Source organism: Bradysia coprophila, unplaced genomic scaffold (genome assembly GCF_014529535.1).
Source record: "Bradysia coprophila strain Holo2 unplaced genomic scaffold, BU_Bcop_v1 contig_24, whole genome shotgun sequence".
Classification (NCBI taxonomy): Eukaryota; Metazoa; Arthropoda; class Insecta; order Diptera; family Sciaridae; genus Bradysia; species Bradysia coprophila.
The window spans coordinates 4267777-4290043 of NW_023503501.1; the positions used below are offsets into that span (position 1 = coordinate 4267777).

The window sequence follows — 22267 nt, forward strand, 5'->3', positions numbered from 1 at the left end:
TTACATGAAAATATTTTTACTGTGTTTTAAATATAGTTGTGTGACACACTGTCACGTTTCAGTACCCTATTTAGAGTACCACTCATGCTTGAAGTGCATTGCCACAATCAATATAAAAGTTAGTGAAGGCAGTGTGAATTAGAAGGCCTGACCATATTCAAAAAATCCGTATACAAAATTGGACATCACTAAATTAGTTGCTAGTGGCGCCACGATTTCTTAACCGACATTTTCAGGTATTTGTGATATATTAGCACAGGACATTACATTAGCCGTGGGACCAGCCATATTAATAAACCAGACACAATTATTGTAACAGATAAGGTGAACACCATCCAGAAACCCATCTGAATCACCGCGTCTCTTGATACAATTATATCGTCCTTCGTGCGGCAAGTTTCCTGCAATGAATAAAAGCTTTCAGTTTCGAAAAACGTCTAATAAACACGACAAACACGTACAAAGGCAAAAGCTGCAGCTGTACATAGTAGCTGCTCGTCAGCTGTAATTCCAGTTTCCGGATGAAATACAATTTTTCCAGTAAATTCGTCCGGTTCAATGTTAAGGTGGCATAGTGGACTCGCTGACGACTGGTCTCGGAATATCTACGAAATATTTTCTAAATTAAATAATCGTTCGTAATGACAAGACAGATCATAGACTTATAGTCGAGAGGCAGCATGGTGGCGCTTTCGATTAAAGGAAACCACAAAAATATGTGGGAAACAAGATATGTTTAAATAATGACAACGCCAGACAAATGTGTTGAAATAATGACGTTAGCATCTCTCGAGAGTAACTCTATGAGGCGGATTGTTTCTGAGTCTCTTCATAATTAAAATCGAAATCTTACAATAAATTCTCCCAATGAAGCTGATTTAATGACCAGTTCACTTCCCCCAATATAAATTCTTAGACATGTTTCAGGCGGCTCTTTGTCTCCATATATTACCAACCCAAGTGGCTGGCCGTTCTTCAACACTTCGAATGTATGATTGGTCTTGGCCCTCTTCTTGTCAAATATAATGTCTAGAAAGTTCGATATGGCGCTCGGTGATACCGCTGGTGGGTCAATGAAATCGTCAACTCGTTTCCTAAACTGGAGAATTTCAGTTCCGCTGACGTCCAAGAGTGTAGTGTGTAGGTCTTCACTGGTATTAGCTACATTTCCACTCGCTTGCACACATTCCAGAAAGTCACGTATCACAAATGAGTAATCGCAAGCTTTGTCAAAAAAATAACATTCGGAGCTTGTCGCAATGTGTTCTGAAAAAATGGGGAGAGAGTGAATTGTAGAGACCAAATGCTTAGCCTCCCGAATTTGTGTCAGTACTCGGACGACTCCCATGAGCCAATTCAAATGTAACAATGGTCGATGTTCCAAATATACTGCCAGAAAAGGTCTCACGTAATAACGGCGCACTTGCATTATCGATATCGATTGTAGTAGCTTGGTCGTATGGTGGAGGCTGTTCGTTAAGCATTTTTGAAGACGACATGTCGGTCACGTTACGGTGATACTAGAGAGAAATCACTGTACTGTAATATAGTGTTCAAAGAGAATGTCAAAAAGAGTGTTCACCCATCGAGCTCAGTTAAATTAACTGGTTTTTTCCTAGTTAACTGGACTTTTACATACAAATTTTGACGTATCACCCAACGGAACCAGTTAATTTTTCTCTCTTTTACGCTCTTTGAACACTGTATACATTTCATATCTAATTCTAAATCCTATCTTAAGTTAACAATTACTGATATCCGTGCGTTAACAATTATTGATATCCGTGCATGGACATGGTCGTTTTAGCTTCTCAAGCATTTAATGTCAAAAATAATGTGACTTACAGTGTGCAGTGCAAATAAAGTCTATGCGTTACCCCAGATTCAATGAGAAACAGGAAAAAGATTTTGTTGATGGTCTAAATGATGTCAAGGTTCCGTTTGTACCGGCTGTTACTTGTAATGCCAAGCTTTTAACGATAAATGGTTCATCGTCCCATTTTTTTTTGCCCTACGTGTATAAGAGATGTACTCAGTACACTATTGAAAGCAGATTTGATTCTATTCAGTTTACTTTATGACTGACATGCGAGTTACAGCTAAATTTATGCGGTTTTATCGTCTCAACAAGCAAATTCACCCTAAAAAATATGATTAAATAAGCCACACCTCTACAAGTGAACTTGACCTTGAATAATTTATTTGAAGGGTGCTTTTTTATAGACAAGTAAGGTGGAAGAAAGCGACAAAAAGAACACTATAAAAAAGCTATAGAAGGAGGTAAATACCAATTGTGTTTCGAAATGTTGGCCTAAGGGTTCATGGATCAATGAGTATCACTTCAGAGCAACACGACAATAAAATTGTGGGTGTTGTATCGTTACCGCACTAATCAGAACTTCCCGGTGAGAATATTTTTGTGTTGTTTACATCAGCTGTTTTATAATGACAGCGAAAAAAAACGAAATTCTGATGGCAGCACTGCAGGCTAAAATGGAGTTTTTAAGGAGAGCAATCAGTTAAAATTTACTTGTATGATGTTAAAAATTAATGAATAAAAAAATAATCGATAGTTAAGCTTAGTTTAATTTTGTATGTGATTTCTCTCATTTTGACGTGCGACCCAGTTAAATGAATGAAATTAATCTCTATAAATATGGTCTTATCAAGGCTATATACTTTGGGGAGGTCACGCAGATCGTTATTTTATTAGATACGCGGGAACACACCTTTTCCATAGAAACAAATTCACAAAAATTGAATTTGTATGGCGTCGTGAATTTTTTGTAAGAAATGTAGTGTGTAACCCGCGTATCTGCATCTGCGTGACCTCCTCAAAGTATACAGCCTTGGGTCTAATGTCAACATTTGTATGGAGCTGCGAAATAGCGATTTCATATAAAGAAACTCACCTCTCAATGATTTTTGTTAAAAGGTGAGTTTGTTTATATCAAATCGCTATTTCCTCCGGTTTGTATGGACAGACTATACCTGGTTTTTACATTCATTGCGATGTTTTTACTTTTTCCAGAAAGGATGCGAGTGCAAAATCGGAAAATTATCATCAAAAATATAACATTTTTGTGCCAAAATGTGGGCTACAAATTTGCCAAGTGAAGATTACTCTTAAATGCAATGAAAGTAGACTCGACTCTATTAGAATTTTCGGTATATATGCGACTAAGCCTATCTCGCCCTCTTCTATATACTCATTGAAGAGTATACCTGAAGTATACTCTTTCCAGTCTTTCTAGAACCATTAAACACAATATGTTTCCCCATTAATTATTGATTTAATTTCTGCTCAAATAGCTAATTCTGAGGATTAAAAATTCTCATATGTGGACAGCATAATTATCCAAAATTACAAAATTGTTCTTTAGCCTGGATATATTGATCAATCCAGGGATGGTGTATAGTACTCTAACATAGGCTTATGGCAATTCTTCTGGCTAAAGAACAATTTTGTAATTTTGGATAATTATGCATGGACAAGTAGCTTGTAGTCTCGGTGTTGATCTCCGGTGTTAACGTTACCTTCATAAAAAAACCTTTTTCATTCGTCATTGTTACGACGACCACTAGGACGGCTGCAAAGATTGATATCCACACAAATCCAAATCCAAAATGAAACTGGGAAGTGAATTCCATTGTACGTTCTATGGGACTTCGCTCTAGCGGTGAATTTAATAGGACAATTACTATTATTATTTAATCAGACATTGTTGAACCACCACCTCTTTACTATATTTCCGCAATAGTTTCACATTTAGGTGCAATAAAGCTCATTCAAAACCCATTAAACAACACCTTGCCAATAGTAAATGTGTTGATAATTGAGCCAAATCGGTCATTCAATTGTTAATGATATTGAAATGTTTCATCGTTATTATGTGGCAGTAGGTAAATACTTTAGTTCGAAACGGTGGGGTGTCACTCTGTGTTTGCATGTTTCTATTGTTTTCCTATCAGGATTTACAATCAATCGGGAATTAAGATTTTATACTGGTAAATTACTGGTCCTGACGAGATCATGATTCGCAGGACTTACAACTATGCGTCAATAACGAGTCATTGACAGTAAATTTAGAGTTTCTGTCTCACAAATAACGATAACAAATGTGATGATTACCTATAATTGTTGTAATTCGACGAAAACCTTAACTGAATGTCCAAGTTTTAAGTAAATTTGTTATTTATAAGTCAAATTCGCAAGAGATATTAAATTCGTGAGAAACTTTATTATTTTTTTATTTATTCTTCTATATTACTTTCTTATTAACATAATTGCAATGGTTTATTCAGGATAGCAAAACATAATTATTCCTTTTTACTTAATGGCCATAGTTACCATGGTCATATATAATTGTCTTCGATTTTAAACATGACTGGTTAAAAATCCAAGACTAGGCTGCACAAATAATTGGGGTTGAAAACAAGTGTTTTAGAAGAAAAAAAAGAAGAAAAAATCAATGGGAAGAATATAAATCGATAATTCCAACTTCGATAACTTTTGCTTTTTCTTGTCTTTAAAATAGGATTTGATTGAATGAATGAAAAAATGGTTTCTTAATGATAATGAAACGAAATTGTGATGTTGTTCAATGGAATTTATTCTTTAAGAGCCACCGATGCTTCGCTGAATAAGTAGATTAGGCAAAAGGTTTTAAGAAAAGATGCGTTTATTACAATAGTAGAATTGCAAATGAACAAATTGCTTAGATCAGTAGAGAACTCAATCATATGAACGGGTGCTACGGTTAGATTATAACCAACACCGCTTCATGAATAAAACGTTGCTAAGTGGTTTGGTCCGAGGGGTAAACCACTATTTTGTGATTAACATGGTTAATCAGTTAATCTGTTAATCAGAAACATAAATTTTGTGAATCCAAACGGTTAATCGGTGATTAAAATTGATTAACCGCTATATTTTACGTTTATTTGTAGTTTTGCGACGACTCCCCCGGTCAAATGTTGGTTAATCAGCAATTCGTCATCATGTTAATCACTGGTTAATCATGTTAATCATGTTAATCACGTCAAAAAATAGAGTGGGTTACCCCTCGGTTTGGTCATGATGTCAGCTGTGACGATGGTATGTACTCGACCTTCACTTGCTTCTTTGCGATTTCGTCACGGATAAAGTTGTATTTGATGTTCAAATGTTTCATACGTTGATTTTTTCGTGGCTCCTCTGCAACCTTGATACATGACTGATCGTCTTCGAAGATGGTTATTGCATCTTTGCAATCGATTCCCATTTCGGTCAGAAGATTCTTCAGCCATTTCGCTTCGCATACAGCTTCAGCCAGTGCAATGTATTCGGCTTCAGTAGATGAAATGCTGACGTAAGCAGCCACGTGACAACCAACTGATTGTGTTTGCAAACTCCTTGAAAACATATCCCGATGTGGACTTGTAATCATTCTTGTCACCTCCCCAGTCGGAATCTGAATATCCAACCAGGACGTCAGATGAAGGATTTCGACGGTAAGTCAACTTCATGTCTTTCGTTCCTTGAACATATCGTAAGATTCGTTTGGCTTGATCGAAATGCTCCTTTGTGTAGCAGTTTTGGAATCTACTAAGATAGTGTGTAGATGTACACAAATCCGGTCTTGTCGTCTGCGTTGCGTTCATTAGGCAACCAATTAGGTGGCGATACATCAAATCGTTTTCGGGTTCAGAATCGTTCCGTAAATCCGAACCCACCTCCATTGGCGTTGCTACTGGTTTGCAATTCTGCATACCAAATTTTCCAAGAAGATTTTCCATGTAATGCGGTTGACTTAAATGCATCGTTCCATTGCTCCGTTCGACGTGAATTCCCAAATACGATTCAACTGGTCCCACGTCGGTCATTTCGAATTCGTTAGATAATCGTCGTTTCACATTGTTCATAGCTTGCATTGTATTCGAAACCATGAGCAGATCATCAACGAATAGCAAAATGTAGAAAACTACACCGTTCTCAATTCTCATGTATAGGCATCGATCCGATTCGCACCTCTTGAATTTTATTTGGACCATAAAATTGTGAAACTTTTCGTTCCATACTCGAGATGCCTGCTTCAAACCGTAAATAGATTTAATTAGTTTGCAAACCTTTGACTTTCCTTTCTCGAATCCGATCGGTTGATCCATGTAGATTTCTTCATTCAAATGACCATTCAGGAATGCCGATTTAACGTCCATTTGTTCCACGAAATAATCGAATTGATTCGGCGAAAACGTTTCTTCATAATCGAAGCCTTTTTCTTGGGTGAATCCACGGCTCCCAGTCTTGCCTTGTATTTGTCGATATCTCCGTTCGCCTTGAATTTCAATTTGAACGTCCATTTGCACGATATCGCTTTTCGTCCCGGTGGTAGGTCAGCCAGAACCCATGTACCGTTGTCCATCAATGACGCGTACTCCTTTTCGATTGCTTCTTTCCAATTTGGCCAATCATCTCGACGCTTCGCATCGCTTATGGATATCGGATCGTTCTGGACGAACTCTTGTGCAGTCAACGAATACTGAGCCATATTCGCTGTTGGTTCACCGAACCAATCGGGTTGACGTCGAGTTCGATTACTTCGTCGCAAGGTACCATTGCTGCCACCATCAATCTGTTCGTTAGTTGTAGCATTTTCGACACAATTACCTTCAACGCATTGACCATCCTCTTCTTCTTTATCGTCTTCCGCCTCTGAATCAGAAATCTCAACGACTTTCGGTATATCCAACATTGCTCTCTCGTTGAATGTGACATGACGACTAATGATGAGTTTATTGTTTTCAGTGTCCCAAAGACGATACGTAAACAACGATGATCCATAGCCGAGCATGATGCATTTTGTTGCTTTGGCGTCCAATTTCGATCGTTTTTCTTTCGGTACGTAGTTGTAGCAGATTGATCCAAAAATTCTTAAATGCGATACATCCGGCTTCGATCCATACCATATTTCCGCTGGTGTCTTGTCCTTAAATTGATCACCGTGTGCGCTGGTTGGAGTTCGGTTCTTCACATAATTCGCTGTGACGACTGCTTCATTCCAGAATCGTTTTCCCAAATTGCTTTCCAACAACATCGTCCGTGCTTTCTCTGCCAGTGTTCGATTGAGCCGTTCTGCGACACCGTTCATTTCCGGATTAGACGGAACCGTGTAAATATTTCAATTCCACGTTCTTTGCAAAAATTCTTCAGCTCATTCGATATGTACTCTCCACCATTGTCGGCTTTCAATTTGGCGATTGAACTTCAATCTAATTTCTTCAATTTCTTGCCGTGTAGTGACTTGGCTAGCGCCACGATTTGTTTGAATTTGTCGAAGACTTCACTCTTCCATTGCATGCCGTATATCATAGATGCCCGTGAGTAATCGTCTGTGAACGCGACGAAATACTTCGAGCCATCCCAAGCCTCTTCAGATACTGGACCAAACACGTCGGTGTGAATGAGTTCCAACACTCGATTGGATCGTGTGACTTTCGACTTCGTAAATGGTAGTTTTGACTGCTTTCCCATTACGCACGATTCACAGAACTTTTCAACTTTGTCCACGTCGATCTTGTCCATGCCAGTCAGCATATTTTGACCAATCAGCTTCTTCATATCGAATACATTCAAGTGACATAATCGAGAATGCCACAGATTTTGCGAGAAGCGTTTTACGTTTGCGACACCAGCAAAGACGCTCTTCTCCACTTGAAATTCCACTTCATATAGGCTTCCTTTCCTGTTTGCTGTAAACTGCACTTTTCCATCCTTAGAAATTGTGGCTTTTTCTTTGGTGAACGTAACTTCGTAATCCTTATCGCACAGCTTTCCAATGGACATCAGATTACATTTCAAGTCCTTTACAAACAAAACGTCTGGGATTGTTTGATTGGTACATTCGTCTCCGTGATACGTTTTCACGCTTATATTACCACTCTCTTTGGCAACCAACGACTCACCATCCTTCGCAATTGCAATGTCTATCGAATCGATTCGCTTCAAATCGTCGAAATGTGATTTATCATTCACTATGTAATCCGTGGATCCTGAATCCAATACGAATTTCTGTGATCCGGTGACGTTCCGCATTACCTTCAGTGTTTATATCATTTATATACTTTGGGTGTAACGTACCAATGCATGGGTGCCAACATGTAAAAATAAATAAATCAAAGCCCACTAATGACTCGGTTGACGAACAAATAATGCTAGAACACATTCTGTGCTCGATTTCAGCGAAATGTTGGTGGCTTACGAAGAGACAGGCCTGGTCCGGCCTGACTTCGGCGCACTTTTTTGGTCCTAGGTGTGAAATTTTTTTAAAAGAATTTAGTTGATTTATCGTTGTAAATTGTATATGTAAATTTAGTGTCCATTTAATGTATACTTGTACACTTATCTGAAAGCAGTTCCAATGCATAAGCTCAACTTCGAAGTATAAACGTGCGCACGCAAGCTCAATACACCGAAAAAACATTGTGAATATTATAGAAATCGATCGAAAGCTTGTTATCTAGTTCTATACTCGTTTTCAAATCACGATACGCTAAAAATCTTCACAGTCGATCATTTTAATATACCCATCATTTATGTGTTAGTTCGCTCCATGCAGTGTAAGTATCTATAAAGTAAAAGCAAATAAATTTGACCAATTTAAGAGCTTCCGAGCGTACGCTGAAATTGAAGCCTACATTTCTGCGTTTCGAAATTTTTGATCGCTGATATCTTTTTACGATAGCGCTTTTTGAAAAATGTACGACCACATTTTCGAGTAAAAATATGTCAGCTTTGAATAAAAAATAAAATTGTCTGTGAAAGTTTCATGTGCTTTGAGAAAACTGTACCAATACCCCAAATTTACATCAAAGGTACACTTTTCTCAAAGCACATGGAACTTTCACAGACAACTTTATTTTTTATTCAAAGCTGACATATTTTTACTCGAAAATGTGGTCGTACATTTTTCAAAAAGGGCTATCGTAAAAAGATATCAGCGATCAAAAATTTCGAAACGCAGAAATGTAGGCTACAATTTCAGCGTACGCTCGGAAGCTCTTAAAAAAAATCTTGATTTCAAAACAAGTTTACACTTTCGTTAAATAGGAAGTGACTTTCATTTTTGGAGAGGAAACAGTTCAGTGTGTGCATTAATTAGTGTCCTAAATAGAAAGAACGAAAAATTCTCTAAATAGTTTTAAAATCAAATTAGTTTCCTTGAACCGCGTATGTAAAATCAGAAAAATTGATTTTTTTTTCTCAATAATTCAATGTTGGTTGTCATTCAATTTTCTAAACTTAGGGGCCGTTCATAAATTACGTAACGCAAAAATCAACATTTTTCAGACCCCCCCCCCGGGTCTGTAACGCTAAAAGGGTCAAGTTTGACCCAATTTTGTTAGAACCGTAACGCTTGCCTCATACCCCCCCCTCCCCCCTCTAGCGTTACGTAATTTATGAACGGCCCCTTATGTGTGTAACAGCTTCCTAAAATAGATTTGTTGCAAATTCAGTCGGAGAATTTTGAATAAATCAAATAAAAAATATGTTGCCATTCAAGTAAGTAAAATTTTGACAAGTCTGCTGTGAAGCTAGCCGTAACTTACACAGCAAACCTAAAATTATTTTAGTTCTAGACGCTAATTAGACGTGTACACGTTTCCGGTAAACTAAATTAGTGTCGAAGCAATCATTATTAGGAACTTTTACGATGGCATCATCAGCTTTTATATATTCACATACTTTATTTCACACAGTTACAGTTAACCTAAAAAAATATATTTCAAATACATTTTTCCAAAGTTCTGAAAGAACAGGTAAAGACCAAGGTAAATATAGTGAGGAGGTAATGCCATTCAGACACGCGGCCTAGCACATAAGTTCGATGACAATGACATCTTTTTTTAAAATGGTTGACTACGATTTGCTTGTATTTCACAAAAATATTTTCACTATCTCACAACAGATGGCCCGACTTTCTATTCCATTTTTTGCTTTCAACGAAGGGATGAGATGGCGTTTGTGCCACCGCACATCTGATTCGGTTATATATGGCATTACCTCCTCACTATATTTACCTTGGTTAAGACAACCACGAAGGCGGTTGACACCAAATTTTATAAACAGATAGTGGGAGAAATCAACTTGAAGAAAATATTTTTCTCGAAAATTCAGAATTTTGTTTTTGTTAAGTTCCATTTTACATATAAACTTCGCAGCCGTTGACGCCATTGTGTGTCACCGCCTTCGTGATCAACTCAGGGTTGTCTTAACCTGTTCTTTCAGAACCTTGCATTTTTCCAGATTTGAGGTGATAACTTATTTAACATCTCAAATGACATCTTGACAGTGGCCTTTTTTAAAGAATTTAATTTCCAAAAATTTCCAAAATTTCACAAATTTCACAAAAATTCTTAAAATTTCCTAATTTTGTTTTCTGTTAGATCTCATTCCGAAGTAATCAATTAAGCTCAAAGACATGAAAAACAACTAAAAAAGCAGTAAAACAACATTTACAATGCAATCTGTTGTGTTTTTAGATAAAATGACAAAAATGATGGAAAAATTTAAGAATTTTTGGAAATTTAATTTCCTTAAAATAGGCCCTGCAATATAGTAGTGTCAAGTGTCAAGTGATTTTCTATTAAAATGCTACTTCTAAGAGGAAACCAGCATTTTGGGTGCCGATGCTCCTAATAATTGTATTCTGTATGGCCAACTCTCAAGTGTAACTCTATGCCAGCAGCTGTTGTTTTTATCAAATAAATATCAAAATTTTGAATGTATGAAGGAATTTATTAGTGAATTATTTGAGTTTGCGCTTTCGTTAACAACCGTTTTATTGTTGAGTAAAAGATAGGTCATTCGAAGAAAATACTGAAATAATTGTGAATTGGTTCTAAATTGTTGGTTATACTGGGTTGCATTGAGTAATTTGGACATTTAGATATTGCAAGATTCACAGATCGAGCATAACGAGTACAATGTTTTGCATAAGATGTGTCAGATTTTTTTTTTTTTTAAACAAGGTTGATAAACCGTCAAAACGCCATCTTGTCAACTCTCGAGTATGAATTCTACAATTTAAATGACAAAAAGCCCTTCCGCCAAAACGAAAAATCATTTTCCGGCAACACTGATTTGACATTCTCGAATAATATTTTCGAATATTCATCTTGCGTGTCACATAACTTTAATCAAAATAAAATATTTTTTTTTTATCAATTTTTTCTTCCCATCAGTTCTTTTTAGTAAATTTATTTATTACTCCTTTCGACCATCAACGACGATCAAGTGTTAATATTGTTACGACAGATAAATTGCGTGTCAATAATGATTCGAATATCGTTATCTGTTTGTTCAAAGTTAAAATGATATTTTTGTGGCTCGGAACAGAATCAGAAAAATAAAAATTTTCTGTTGTTTATTCAAAGACGTGCCCCTTTTATTTTACTGTGTAGTCGCTGGTGTGTAGTTATATTTTCGTTTCCGTGCATCAAAATATTTATACACTTAGTGTGACAGGTTGTGCAACACACACCTACGGTCTGGTGTTTATTATTATAAAAAAAAGACGGCAAGCGGAAGGAATAAAAAACGCAAATTAAAATGGACTACCCACCGTCATATTCGATGTGGAAAGTGGACAACAATCGTCAAGAGTCCATTCATTCTGGCCAGTTTATGGTCAGTCAGTTCGAGGCCGATGCTCAGGAAGACGATGACAGTGGAGTCGATCCGGAAGAGCAGCCACACCATCAAGATGTAAATACGTCAATGGACGTATGCTTGCCAACGGTTAACAATACCGTCATCGAAATCGAACTATCATTGGCCAAACTATTCAAGTGCATGAACTTGGCTTATCGGTGGGTATTTATATTGGAGATTTTGGTGTTGTTGTTGTTAATTGAAATTTGACATGGTGACATCGACATTCAATTTTGTACTTTGTACCCCTCATCTTCGTACACATTTGATTTTAAGATGTTTGTCTTCGTCGTTAGACTTCATTTTCTCTATCCAATTGTTCCAGCCAGACAAATCAGCATGAATGTCTTCTTGTTCATTACATTTATCATCTTCCAGCTAATTCACAGCCTAGAGAGGTTATCGTTATCGTTATTACGAAAAAAAATTTATTGGTTTTTTTTTCCGTCGCTGATCTGTTTGTTGTGAAGTGGCTTAGTCATAATATTACTATTATATCGTCCATTTTACACCATGTGCTGTTTGTGCTCTTCGATTTATAATTCGATTTTTTTTTCGAATTGTAACAAAACTTTTCATTTCAGTCAAAAGCTCACATCACCCAAATGGAATCGATTCAAAGGCGTTCGGTTACGATGGAAGGAAAAAATCCGTCTCAACAATTTGATATGGCGTTGCTGGCACATGCAATGTAAGTTGAATTAATTCAGTTAGCGATACACAATTATGTGTGTTGATTGTAAGCGATAAGGCAATTTACGTTCCAATCTCTATTCAATTCAAGTCGAATGGGCCCTCCACATATATATAAGAAAGAAGTACCGGGCATTTTGTGATAAATTGATAAGAAAAATTGAACAAACAGAGATAGAGAACAAGAGCGCGAAATAGACAATTTTTACATTGTTCACACTTTGTTTCACAGTCAGATTATCTTGTACCGGGGTTATTAAAAGTCTTACCTGCGGTGCCTTAATATAGCCAAGACTGTTGCGGTTATAGAAATGCTAAATTTAAAGTTATAGTATAAAAGACTCCTAGAGACCGTGTGTATTACATAGGCTTTTAATGTCTGAGAAGGATGACAAATGTTGGAAATTTTTATTTTATTTTCACAATTATACCATCCGAACAAACAAACAAACAATTGCACTTGATACCTCTGTTTACTTTCACGTTTAACGTAAACGTTTGATTATACGATTGTGCTTTACATTGTTTTTAGTAGACGGAAATCTAACACGACAATAAAATTGTATCTGTACGGGACAATCAAACAGAAATATATTTTTTTTTAATTTCACCGGAATTATATTGGATGATATAAAGTGTGCGATGAAGCTATTATAACGTAATTATCATCGCTCTCTATTTACTGATGGGTGTTATTTACAGATCGTAATTCATCGGTGTTTTGCTGATTCAAAGAAAATTTAAAAAAAACCTAAAATTCATGGTCACCATGACTCCAGCGATATCTCTTTTACTCGAAATATTTTCGGTTAAAATTTTGACTTAAAATTCACGCCATTAGTCGTATAAATTTATACGTCAGAGAGAGCTTTTTCAAAATTCAATCGATTCCAAAACAGTTTGGTCCAAAAAAATATGAAAAACCACTTAAAACAGCAAAGATATCTCAATTTTAGTTTTCATTTCCATACTAAATCGCAAAATAGAAAAACTGACAGATCGTAACAAAGGAGAAAAAACCTCTTTCTGACGTGTCTCAAGTACACTGCCTTGCATTGCATTGCAGTGACTGCAAAGTCGTTCAGAAAAGATGACTTGGAAAATCGAAGAAGAAAATACAGTTGAGATCGTAGCGAGGATACGCTCCATACGAGACCGTAAATGTAGCATGTGAGTGAAGCAGGTTAAGCAAAAAAAAAAATTGAGACGGTTTTCGTTCTTCTTCAGGTCACAAACACATTTTCTACTGATAAAAGTTTTGTGACTTAACGCAAGATTTCCGTGCTAAGCCAAAACATTGTATCGCATTGTACGTTCACTTTGGGGAGCTTTCGAAAGTTTCTTTAGAGAGCTTCTTTAGATTTATTTGGGAAGGTGGATATTTAACTGGGCTACAAAAGAAGCTTAAAGCTCTCCGAAGCTCTTCAAAAAAAAAGAAGGACAAAAATGTGACAAAAAACCAATTTTTCGAAATTATACGGCCGATTTTCCTCGTTTTCAAAGTGAAACCTGCAGTCAGTTTTGGGAATTTTTTTTCGAAATTCGTTCAAATTTATTTAAATTCTTGCTCAAGGTTCACGGACGGATGGAATTTTTTCTTTAACTTCTGTATCTTTAAGCATAGGTAAATAGTTTGCCTTGCTTCCCGCCACGTATTGCTAAGTGTTACAGATAGCACATTAATCCCACTAGCTTTGATCTAAAAAATCGTCGAAAAATTTAACCTAAAATTTCTAATCAATACCCTATCAAAAAGCTCTGACTTTGTCCTTTACCGCTCGCAGATTGATGTGAAAATCTATCAAAACACCCGAGAGTGGCTCGACTAGGCGTAAGAAAATAATGTTTGAAACTTTATTGAATTAAGTAGAAAAGTTAACTGATCAGTCGAAGTCTCCTACTCTCCTAATGAACTAAAACAATTTGGGTGAAGGAAAGTGACGTCTTTTTCATGCAGTTAGTTATCGAAAAAAAACTTTCATTTTTGAGTGTTTAATCCTTGAGGTTATTCGTGAGGTGAGGCTCAGAATAGGTGAAATTCAGGGCCTGAACAAAATTAGTTGAGTCACTCGGTGGAAACCTCAGAAACCCCTAAATCGAAGGTGGTATGATTTATTGCTGACTTTCGTGCACTTTTTCCTATATTTTTCCGAATTTTACCAAAATAATTTTCTGTGAAAATTAGTGAAAAATGCGGAGAATCTACAGTCAGAGAAAGTGAAATTTCAGCATGAATTTTGTTCCGCTGTTTTTCAGCTGGATTCACACACACAACTGAAGCTAATTTATGCTGAAATTTCACTGACTCCAACTGTAGGATAATGTGAGAAAGTTCACGAAAATATCGGGAAATGTTTTCACAAAAATAGTCCTTGCGCTTGTGACTTTTCTATGTTTATGTCGGTCTTAATGTGGAAAACATATTCAAAGTTAAATCTATAAACTGGTAAATTTCATCCTAACACAATCACTATTGTAGAACCAATATGTATAACAAAAAGCTAGTAACGTCCACTTCAAATCACACGTCTATGTCTCTATAAGACCGTACGGTTCTGTAATATCGGTAGGAATACACAACAAAACACGTTGTACTACTGTACCATTAGAACTGATCATATTTATTGACACAATTTATCACGATACTACAGGTTCCGTGAGCATCATCTTGTCCTACTCCTTGTCCTTGAGCATGGCCTGAAATTAACCCAATTCTTATTCTTCCGATCCTAAAGTCGGAATAAGTTGCTCATGTTACCCAGTTGGTGATTTTCTTGCGTCTAAACTGATCTGGACTCATTCAACGAATAAAGTCAGACAAGTCCAAACCTATCACAGCCTATAACACTAATTGGAACTTGCGGAATTACATTCTGGAATTTCGAATTTTCCCAGACGAGTGTAGGGTTATCCTGACGTTAGATCATTTTGATAACCGATAGATTTTAAAAGTTTGAGTTTTCTCTCATAAAATCGTCAATTTTTTTTTATTAATTTTATGATTAGATATAGAACCGGATTGATCATCATTAACAAATTCAGGCTACAACTGTTATATGCAAGTACATTAACTTTCATACATACTACGTGGGTGTGTGTACGAAACTCATCAGCTCATATTATTTTAAACATGTGCGCCTTCATTTCTTATCTATCACACATTTCTTTTTCGTCTGTCTCTCTCTAGTTGATTGAGACACTCATGGTGTTTTTTTTGACGTCACGTAACTAATAAATACGAGACGATAGTGATGAAAATCAGTATTTATCGGTAGATTTTCACGGAGTCAGTTACTGACGGATTTTTTGGAGCACATTTCCTCACTTTAAATTTTTAAATTTACTTTCTGTTTTCGCTTAAGTTTTTGGTTGATCGGGTCGTTTTTTAGTTTATTGATCCATTGAATCGGTTTAAATTTTCGACGTTTATTTCTTCGTTGGGTTGCGGATTTGGATTTCGAATTTTAAAAAAATATTTTAAAAAACTTTACCGACCCAATAAAATGTTTAAAAACAGACCTATATATCTTATAGTTCGACGTAGTCGCTATAAACTAACGCAACAATTATTATTTTCGGTAATAGAGTCCTTGCAAAACCATCACTCTAAACCACAAATTTTTCAATTAAAAATAATTTCCCATTTCCCTTCCGCAGTTATGATGAAAAAGAAAACTTTGGTGTGCCAATTTGCATCTCCCTTAGACGTAGACGTACATAGTAAGCCAGAGGTAAGTCATCGCTGTGCACATTGAACTGAAAATATTTTTTTTTTTGTTTTTTGCTTATATTTCCATCTTGGTTTTTGTAGACGGTTGTGCTTGAAGGTAAATATTGGAAACGACAGTTCGATGTCATCAAAGCTGAGTATATGAAATGGCGTAAATTTTCGCGAGTAAAAGGACCTGGTGGTACAGCCTCTATTTTAGATACGGTGAGTACAGACAGACGAATGAATTCAAAATTTTCAGAGACTGCTGACGGGAGATTTAATTTTTGTTTATGAAAAATTCAGAAAAATAAGATCGTCGTGAATGTCTGTGTGTGTGCGAGGTTTAAAAGTTTATTCTAAAAATGTATTTCCAATGATAAATATGGGGCTTGACCAAATGCATGCTTTCGGAACGTGCTTCGGTTTTAATCACAATGTGCTTATCGTCGTTTTAACGTCTGCTTATTGAATTTAAGTACATAGTCCGTTCGTAGATTCTTTTTAATTGGAATTGTGTCTATACCAACCGTCTATCAACTTTAAACGGAGGTGTTTTGTAAGTTACAATGTAGTCAAAAGTCAACTGGAACCGTTTCTCTGCCATAGTACTGTTGATAGCATTAACATGGAAAATATTTGGAGGCTGATAGATATCCAAATAGTCTTTGCATTTCGTTCGTTAAGACAGAAGTCATGGTTGGTGTGAGTAAAATAAACAAATAAACAAAAGTGACACACATACACTTATGGAAATTTGGAGGTTTTTTGACGTTCATACGACTGTGTCAATGCTAGGAATAGTGCTATGCTGTTGACTTTGTTGTTTAAAAGAAAGTAAGGGTTTGAGTTGCCCGATTTGAGGTTTATTTTTGTCGAGTTGTATAACACTAGGTTTTGAAAGAACAGGTTAGACCACTTACCTTTGAGAATTTTTTTATCAAGAAAATCGAGAAAAAATCCTGATTTTCTCAAATTGAGAAATACCGAAAAATTGATTGGTTTCGTCAAATTTTCATGGTTTCGAGAAAATTCACGAAAATAAAAAAAAAATCAAGAAAATTCAAGAAAACGTTTCTGAAAGATTGGCAGATAGACAGACCCACATTTCAACGGTTCAATGGATTTATTTCCAGAGGAACTTTTAGAACACCGAAAATTCTGATCTAAGAGAATGGAGTCAAAATGCAGATTTTCCCCTTCTTTCAACTAACAGATTGGAAAGTCTCGTAATTCTACTGAATCTACTAGATCGGTGAAAGCGCATCCAGCGAATCTATTCTAGTTTGACTTAAGAAATTTGAAATTCGAATTCTCATTTTTCACCAAGTTGAATGGACTGTAAGTGCGGTGCTGCCGTTTACATATGGATACATTGAAGTGTGAATTGGCGCCAAGGTCTACAAAAAACGGTTTTTGAGTCATTTAAGACATGATCATTTGGCACCCAAAATGAAAATTTGAGACGAAAATTTAAAAATTGATCTTTGATCAAAATTAAAAACTACAGACGGCACTGTACATGAGTATAAATTGAAGTACATTAATAGCCTACCGGTTGTACCTTAAATCATAGAATAACAAAGACATTTACCCACTTACATTGTCATTCGCATTCACCGCACTGACAATTCTTATCGAGTCACCAGCTAAATTGGCATTTAATCAAACATTTAGATTCGACTCAAGACTGTTCAGCATGACCGGTATATTTTTGGATAGCTCATAAAACCAGAAAAAGAAATGAAATCTCATTCGAATGGCGCGCACACTCTGAATGTCATCGAAAAATTCCACAATCTTGACCAGCCGGCCAACTCTCTTTCTTCGGTCGTTTGTACACATTGTCGGGCTACCAGATAAGCGGCGCATATTAAAAATGAAAAAAAAAACTTTTTGAATTGAAGCGATAAACGTTCATTCAATTCATTGAATGCCATATACCCACCCATCCATACACATTGTATGGGTATCGTAATCGAAAATCGTTTGAACAAAAATTTATTGTTAAATTAAACCAATGAAATGTTCTTATCAACACCCATCGATTAGATGTGATAATTATTTATTAGTTTTCCGATTTACCACTCATCTACTACACTACACCAATAAAAAATCGTTTTATCGTCATACAAGACGTTAACAATTCCACAAATATTCACTAAACTGGATTTTGCCAAGGTTTAACCGATAAGCATCGGATTGATATAGCAAAAAACCTCCAAAAGGCACCCGTTCATGTACTAGTAAGTCTAGTAGCTATAGCGCAAGCGGGCCAAGTTGTAAAAGGTTGTGAATGAAGTGGTACAGAAATGTACTTGCGAGTGTGGACAGTCCGATATTTTACTTAGAGTTACGGTGGGGACTGCTCCGATCAGGTTCGTTCAGGTTCACCTGATTTATATCAGATTGACTTCAACCTAAACATTTTTTGAGGCTGATATTTATCTGAACCTGAACTTTACTCGAATTTGTACTTTTCCTGAATTTAAGACTTCAGGTTCAACCTGATCCTGGCTTGTTTTGAATCAGGTTTTCTTTCTTCAAGTTTCTACCCCGAAGTTACGAAACCTGAATTTAAAATTTCTGATGCTCAACCTGAACCTAACCTGATTTAAACGTGTTCCGTGCCCTCAATTTATGACCAAACGTCTTGCTTTCACCCATTTCACTCAAATTTTCTTCCCACATTTCAGACAAGTGAATTTGACTCATTAGATTGGTCACCCGCAACGACTGATAATATATTGATGGGAGGAATTGACGACTTCTTCTGGACGTCTGATACATTATTTTCCGCAATTAATAACTCACCCAATCTGTGCTGGCCGGATCCAAGAGAGATCGGTAAGAATTCGCGATATATTTCAACCACCAACTGCCCACTGACCATCCCATTTTATTCCACGTCCAGCGAAAGCAGGTATTGCCGATTTCATTCAACCGAGTCTTGGACCGTTGCAGCCAAATATAGACGACTTCATGAACGGAATACCTTTCCAAGGTAATTTCCAATCCAATTTTTGTTTGTAATTTTCAACTTAATTGATGGATTGCACGAGCCCGACATAATTGTTTTCCCGTTGATTAATTGAGCGTGTATCGATAATAGTTTAAAACCCCACAGAGTTACTCAACTCTCAATTTTCGGAACGCCTACCGTCTGTGCCTGAAGAAGGAGCTGACGATTTACTTCGGACTGGTGATTACGAATTTCCAGCCATAATGGGTAAGACTTTTGTCGAGCGAGCGAAAAACCATTGTACCAACGGCAAAGCTTGAATCCTTTTATTCAATTTAAGGTTCAGAATCATTACATCCGTCTGCACAAACCGCCTCCCTGCCTTTAACACAAAACCATGCAACCGTACTTAATCAATCTGCACTGAGTCCGGTCCAATATTCGGCCAAATTGTACGCTCAACCCATGAGAATGGAGCAAAATCCCAGCGTTCAAAGCATGTGTCTCAGTAACGACCAGATGACGCAACAGCAATCATCTCAATTGTCCATGGCAATGAATTCATATGGTTCGGCCAGTCATTCGATGGAAAACATTGATCATCCGAAAAAGAGACATCTCAAAGAACGAGCCATCGGCCGGCGATCGCATGACTACAATAAAGTCCAACCGACGCCACACCAGACCATCGTTTACAATCAAGTTATTTCGCAGCAAAATAATAATGTTCAGCACCATCAGCAGCAGCAGCAGCATCACCAACAACAACAAAGTGGTACCGGTTACAACCACAACAATTACCAGAATACCCAAAACGTAATCCAACACATGAACACGCCGGTCATACAAACAACCACCAATTCCTTTGCACTCGATAATTCTATCAACGCATTGAATTTGTCCAACAATATTCACATGAACTCGTACCATCCAGCTGCAGTGCCAGGAAAACAGCAAAACTCAATGGATTTGGGAAATGGTGCCGTTGGTCTGAACAATCATTCGTTGATGTCTCTATTGTCTAACAGCAAATCACAAGATCATCAAATGGAATCGACCGAATTATACAAAACGATGGCCGCAAATCATCCGACTGCTTCGTACAAACCATACCCACCACAAAAGTCAATGAAAATGAATCCTACCTCCAATTCCGGTAAGTTGAACATCAGTTCCGGATCAAAAACGAATCCAATTCAATAATTCGGCCAATTTTTTAGGATACACTCAATTGTCGCCATCGCACTCAGCAGCGTCCACTAACACGGATGACACCGCTCAATTATCAGCCGCGAAAGATATGTATAGATCAAAGAGTCTGCCACTCAATGCAACCCTTCCACAGTTACCGCAAAAAGAGAACCCATTTGTTGTGCCAAAGTACCAAGCCAAGCCTAATCGATTCCGGTCGCGCAGCAATTCAATGTTAGCGAAACAGCAACTACTTATTGCTCCAGCAACGATGCAATCAGCTACCAGTGAACCGGTACTTAGTTCGTTGGCCCAATTACTAACCGCAAACAGTGAGTGTTTTGAACAGAACGCCGGTCTTGAATGTATTTGTCATCCGCTTTCCTTCTTGTAGCCAACAATTCAATGATGAGCCAACAACCTCCGACATTCGGATCGAATCCGGGCTCGTCCTTTAGTCTGAAATCCGAGTCAATTTCCAGCCAATCACAACAACCAATGCACCAACAACAACAGCAGCAGCAACAACTCCATCACCAGCAATCGATTACGTCTCAACCCCAATACTTACCGCAAGCGACGTCTCCTGTTCATCAGCACACGGGCTTGCCCATAACACAAAATATGTTAACTCAGCTAGCACCAACACAATCATCATCACAAATCAGTTCGCCCGAATCAATTGAACAAGACATGCCATCATCGCCAACACGTCCCGGTTATAATAGTAGCAGTAGTAGTCGATATCCTCGCGACTCACAACGACGTGTTGGTCACATACATGCAGAACAGAAGCGACGCTACAACATCAAAAATGGATTCGACACACTGCACTCGCTGATACCACAGTTGCAACAGAACACTAACAGTAAGTTGAGCAAAGCTGCCATGCTACAAAAAGGAGCCGAATACATTAAGGTGCTGCGAACTGAACGTTTGTCCATTGAGGAGAAAATTGAAAGCCTGAAGAAGGAACGGGATCAATTGAACAATTCGTTGAAGTGAGTTGTGACGGTGGCGAGGTGCTTGGGAATTTACTTATTTCCATTTTTTGTTCTTTGCAGCCATTTACATTCCGTGCTTCCGGCTAATGGTGCTCCGGTGTCTAGAGAACGAACTGGCCGCGTGAAAGAGATGTACAACGATTACGTTCGGTTTCGAACGCAAGAGAGCTGGAAATTTTGGATAGTAAGTGATACACGAGCAGAAGTCTTTTACTTCAAATTTGTTAACTCTTTCATTCCTTGCAGTTAGGGCTGATTTTCAAGCCACTGTTCGAGTCATTCAATTCAACCGTTTCCGTTGCTAGCATGGAAGAATTATCTCGGACGGCAATTTTATGGGTGGACCAACATTGTTCGTTGATTGAAATGAGACCCGGTAAGTTTTTGGTTTTGTTGGAAGAAGGCAAAAGAAGGCAAACCGACTAATTGTCCTCTTCAATTCCCTTTGCAGCTGTTTCAAATCAGTTGAGATATTTGTCGACAACAACCGACATTCTCTCAACGCCACCGTCCTCATTGCAGGACGAAGTTATGAAAGCGATTTCGTAACCACCACTGCTATATTGATTGATTTGTGGCCATAACAGGAGAACTGGATTAATGCGAGTACCGAACAAAGAATTAGGCAGAAGTTTGTGTAAATTATTGGAAAGGAGGGAGCACAGAATGGCCATCGTTTTTCGTTTTAAGGTTTCTATGTAGGATTAAGAGTATAAGATGCTATGTGTAAAAATGCGAATTAAATATGGAAATTATTTTCAATTTTGATTGGGATATTGTCATTGGCCTAACGAAGCACCCACTTCCAAATCATCGATTCATAAAGCAGCAGGAAATTGAAGGATTCGATTGAAGATTGTCTGCTGAATTTATACAACACGATTAACGTTAATTACGGAATATTCAGTCAGCCGGAATTGAATTGGTAGAAATTGATAACACTTAGGCCACTTAGAGTGTTCATAAATCGTCATATCGGGATTTCCGCTAGAAACGCTTCAATCAAAGCATCGAAA

General features: G+C 37.2%; 2 protein-coding genes across 4 annotated transcripts in view; one reads left to right on the plus strand and one right to left on the minus strand.

Moving 5' to 3' along the window:
- LOC119077850 (MLX-interacting protein) overlaps positions 1-21921 on the plus strand; it is a 29636-nt gene extending 7715 nt beyond the window's left edge. Inside the window, exons 2-15 of one of the 2 annotated variants that reach the window (XM_037185176.1) lie at positions 10470-10479; positions 11576-11850; positions 12277-12383; positions 16043-16116; positions 16197-16319; positions 18791-18941; positions 19009-19098; positions 19222-19323; positions 19397-20212; positions 20277-20579; positions 20642-21248; positions 21312-21435; positions 21498-21627; positions 21703-21921. In XM_037185176.1, coding sequence (XP_037041071.1) covers positions 11591-11850; positions 12277-12383; positions 16043-16116; positions 16197-16319; positions 18791-18941; positions 19009-19098; positions 19222-19323; positions 19397-20212; positions 20277-20579; positions 20642-21248; positions 21312-21435; positions 21498-21627; positions 21703-21800 — 2985 coding nt within the window. In that variant the 5' untranslated portion in view covers positions 10470-10479; positions 11576-11590 and the 3' untranslated portion in view covers positions 21801-21921. Of the gene's footprint in view, positions 1-10469; positions 10480-11575; positions 11851-12276; positions 12384-15645; positions 15964-16042; positions 16117-16196; positions 16320-18790; positions 18942-19008; positions 19099-19221; positions 19324-19396; positions 20213-20276; positions 20580-20641; positions 21249-21311; positions 21436-21497; positions 21628-21702 lie in introns of those variants that run through there. The other variant, XM_037185177.1, reaches the window with a different exon arrangement.
- LOC119077910 lies at positions 19-11717 on the minus strand. 2 transcript variants are annotated; one of them, XR_005087892.1, is made up of 4 exons: positions 11604-11717; positions 854-1266; positions 462-605; positions 19-401 (listed from the first exon to the last, which is right to left on the minus strand). XR_005087892.1 is itself a non-coding variant. In XM_037185285.1 (4 exons), the coding sequence occupies exons 1-4, from the start codon at positions 1497-1499 to the stop codon at positions 264-266; spliced, it is 861 nt and encodes a 286-aa protein (XP_037041180.1). In that variant the 5' UTR covers positions 1500-1540; the 3' UTR covers positions 19-263. The 2 variants fall into 2 exon arrangements, 1 of the variants encoding a protein (XP_037041180.1); XM_037185285.1 differs by lacking the exon at positions 11604-11717 and adding an exon at positions 1334-1540.
- Positions 21922-22267: the final 346 nt, after the last annotated feature.

Bases quoted from the DNA above. Each gene is read 5' to 3' on its own strand.
- LOC119077910 (XM_037185285.1), bottom strand. From the start codon at position 1,499: ATGTCGTCTTCAAAAATGCTTAACGAACAGCCTCCACCATACGACCAA. The intron at 1,267-1,333 runs GTACTGACACAA...CCATTTTTTCAG, and splicing joins GGCTCATGGGAGTCGTCCGA to AACACATTGCGACAAGCTCC. The intron at 606-853 runs GTAAGATTTCGA...AATATTTCGTAG, and splicing joins CTTCATTGGGAGAATTTATT to ATATTCCGAGACCAGTCGTC.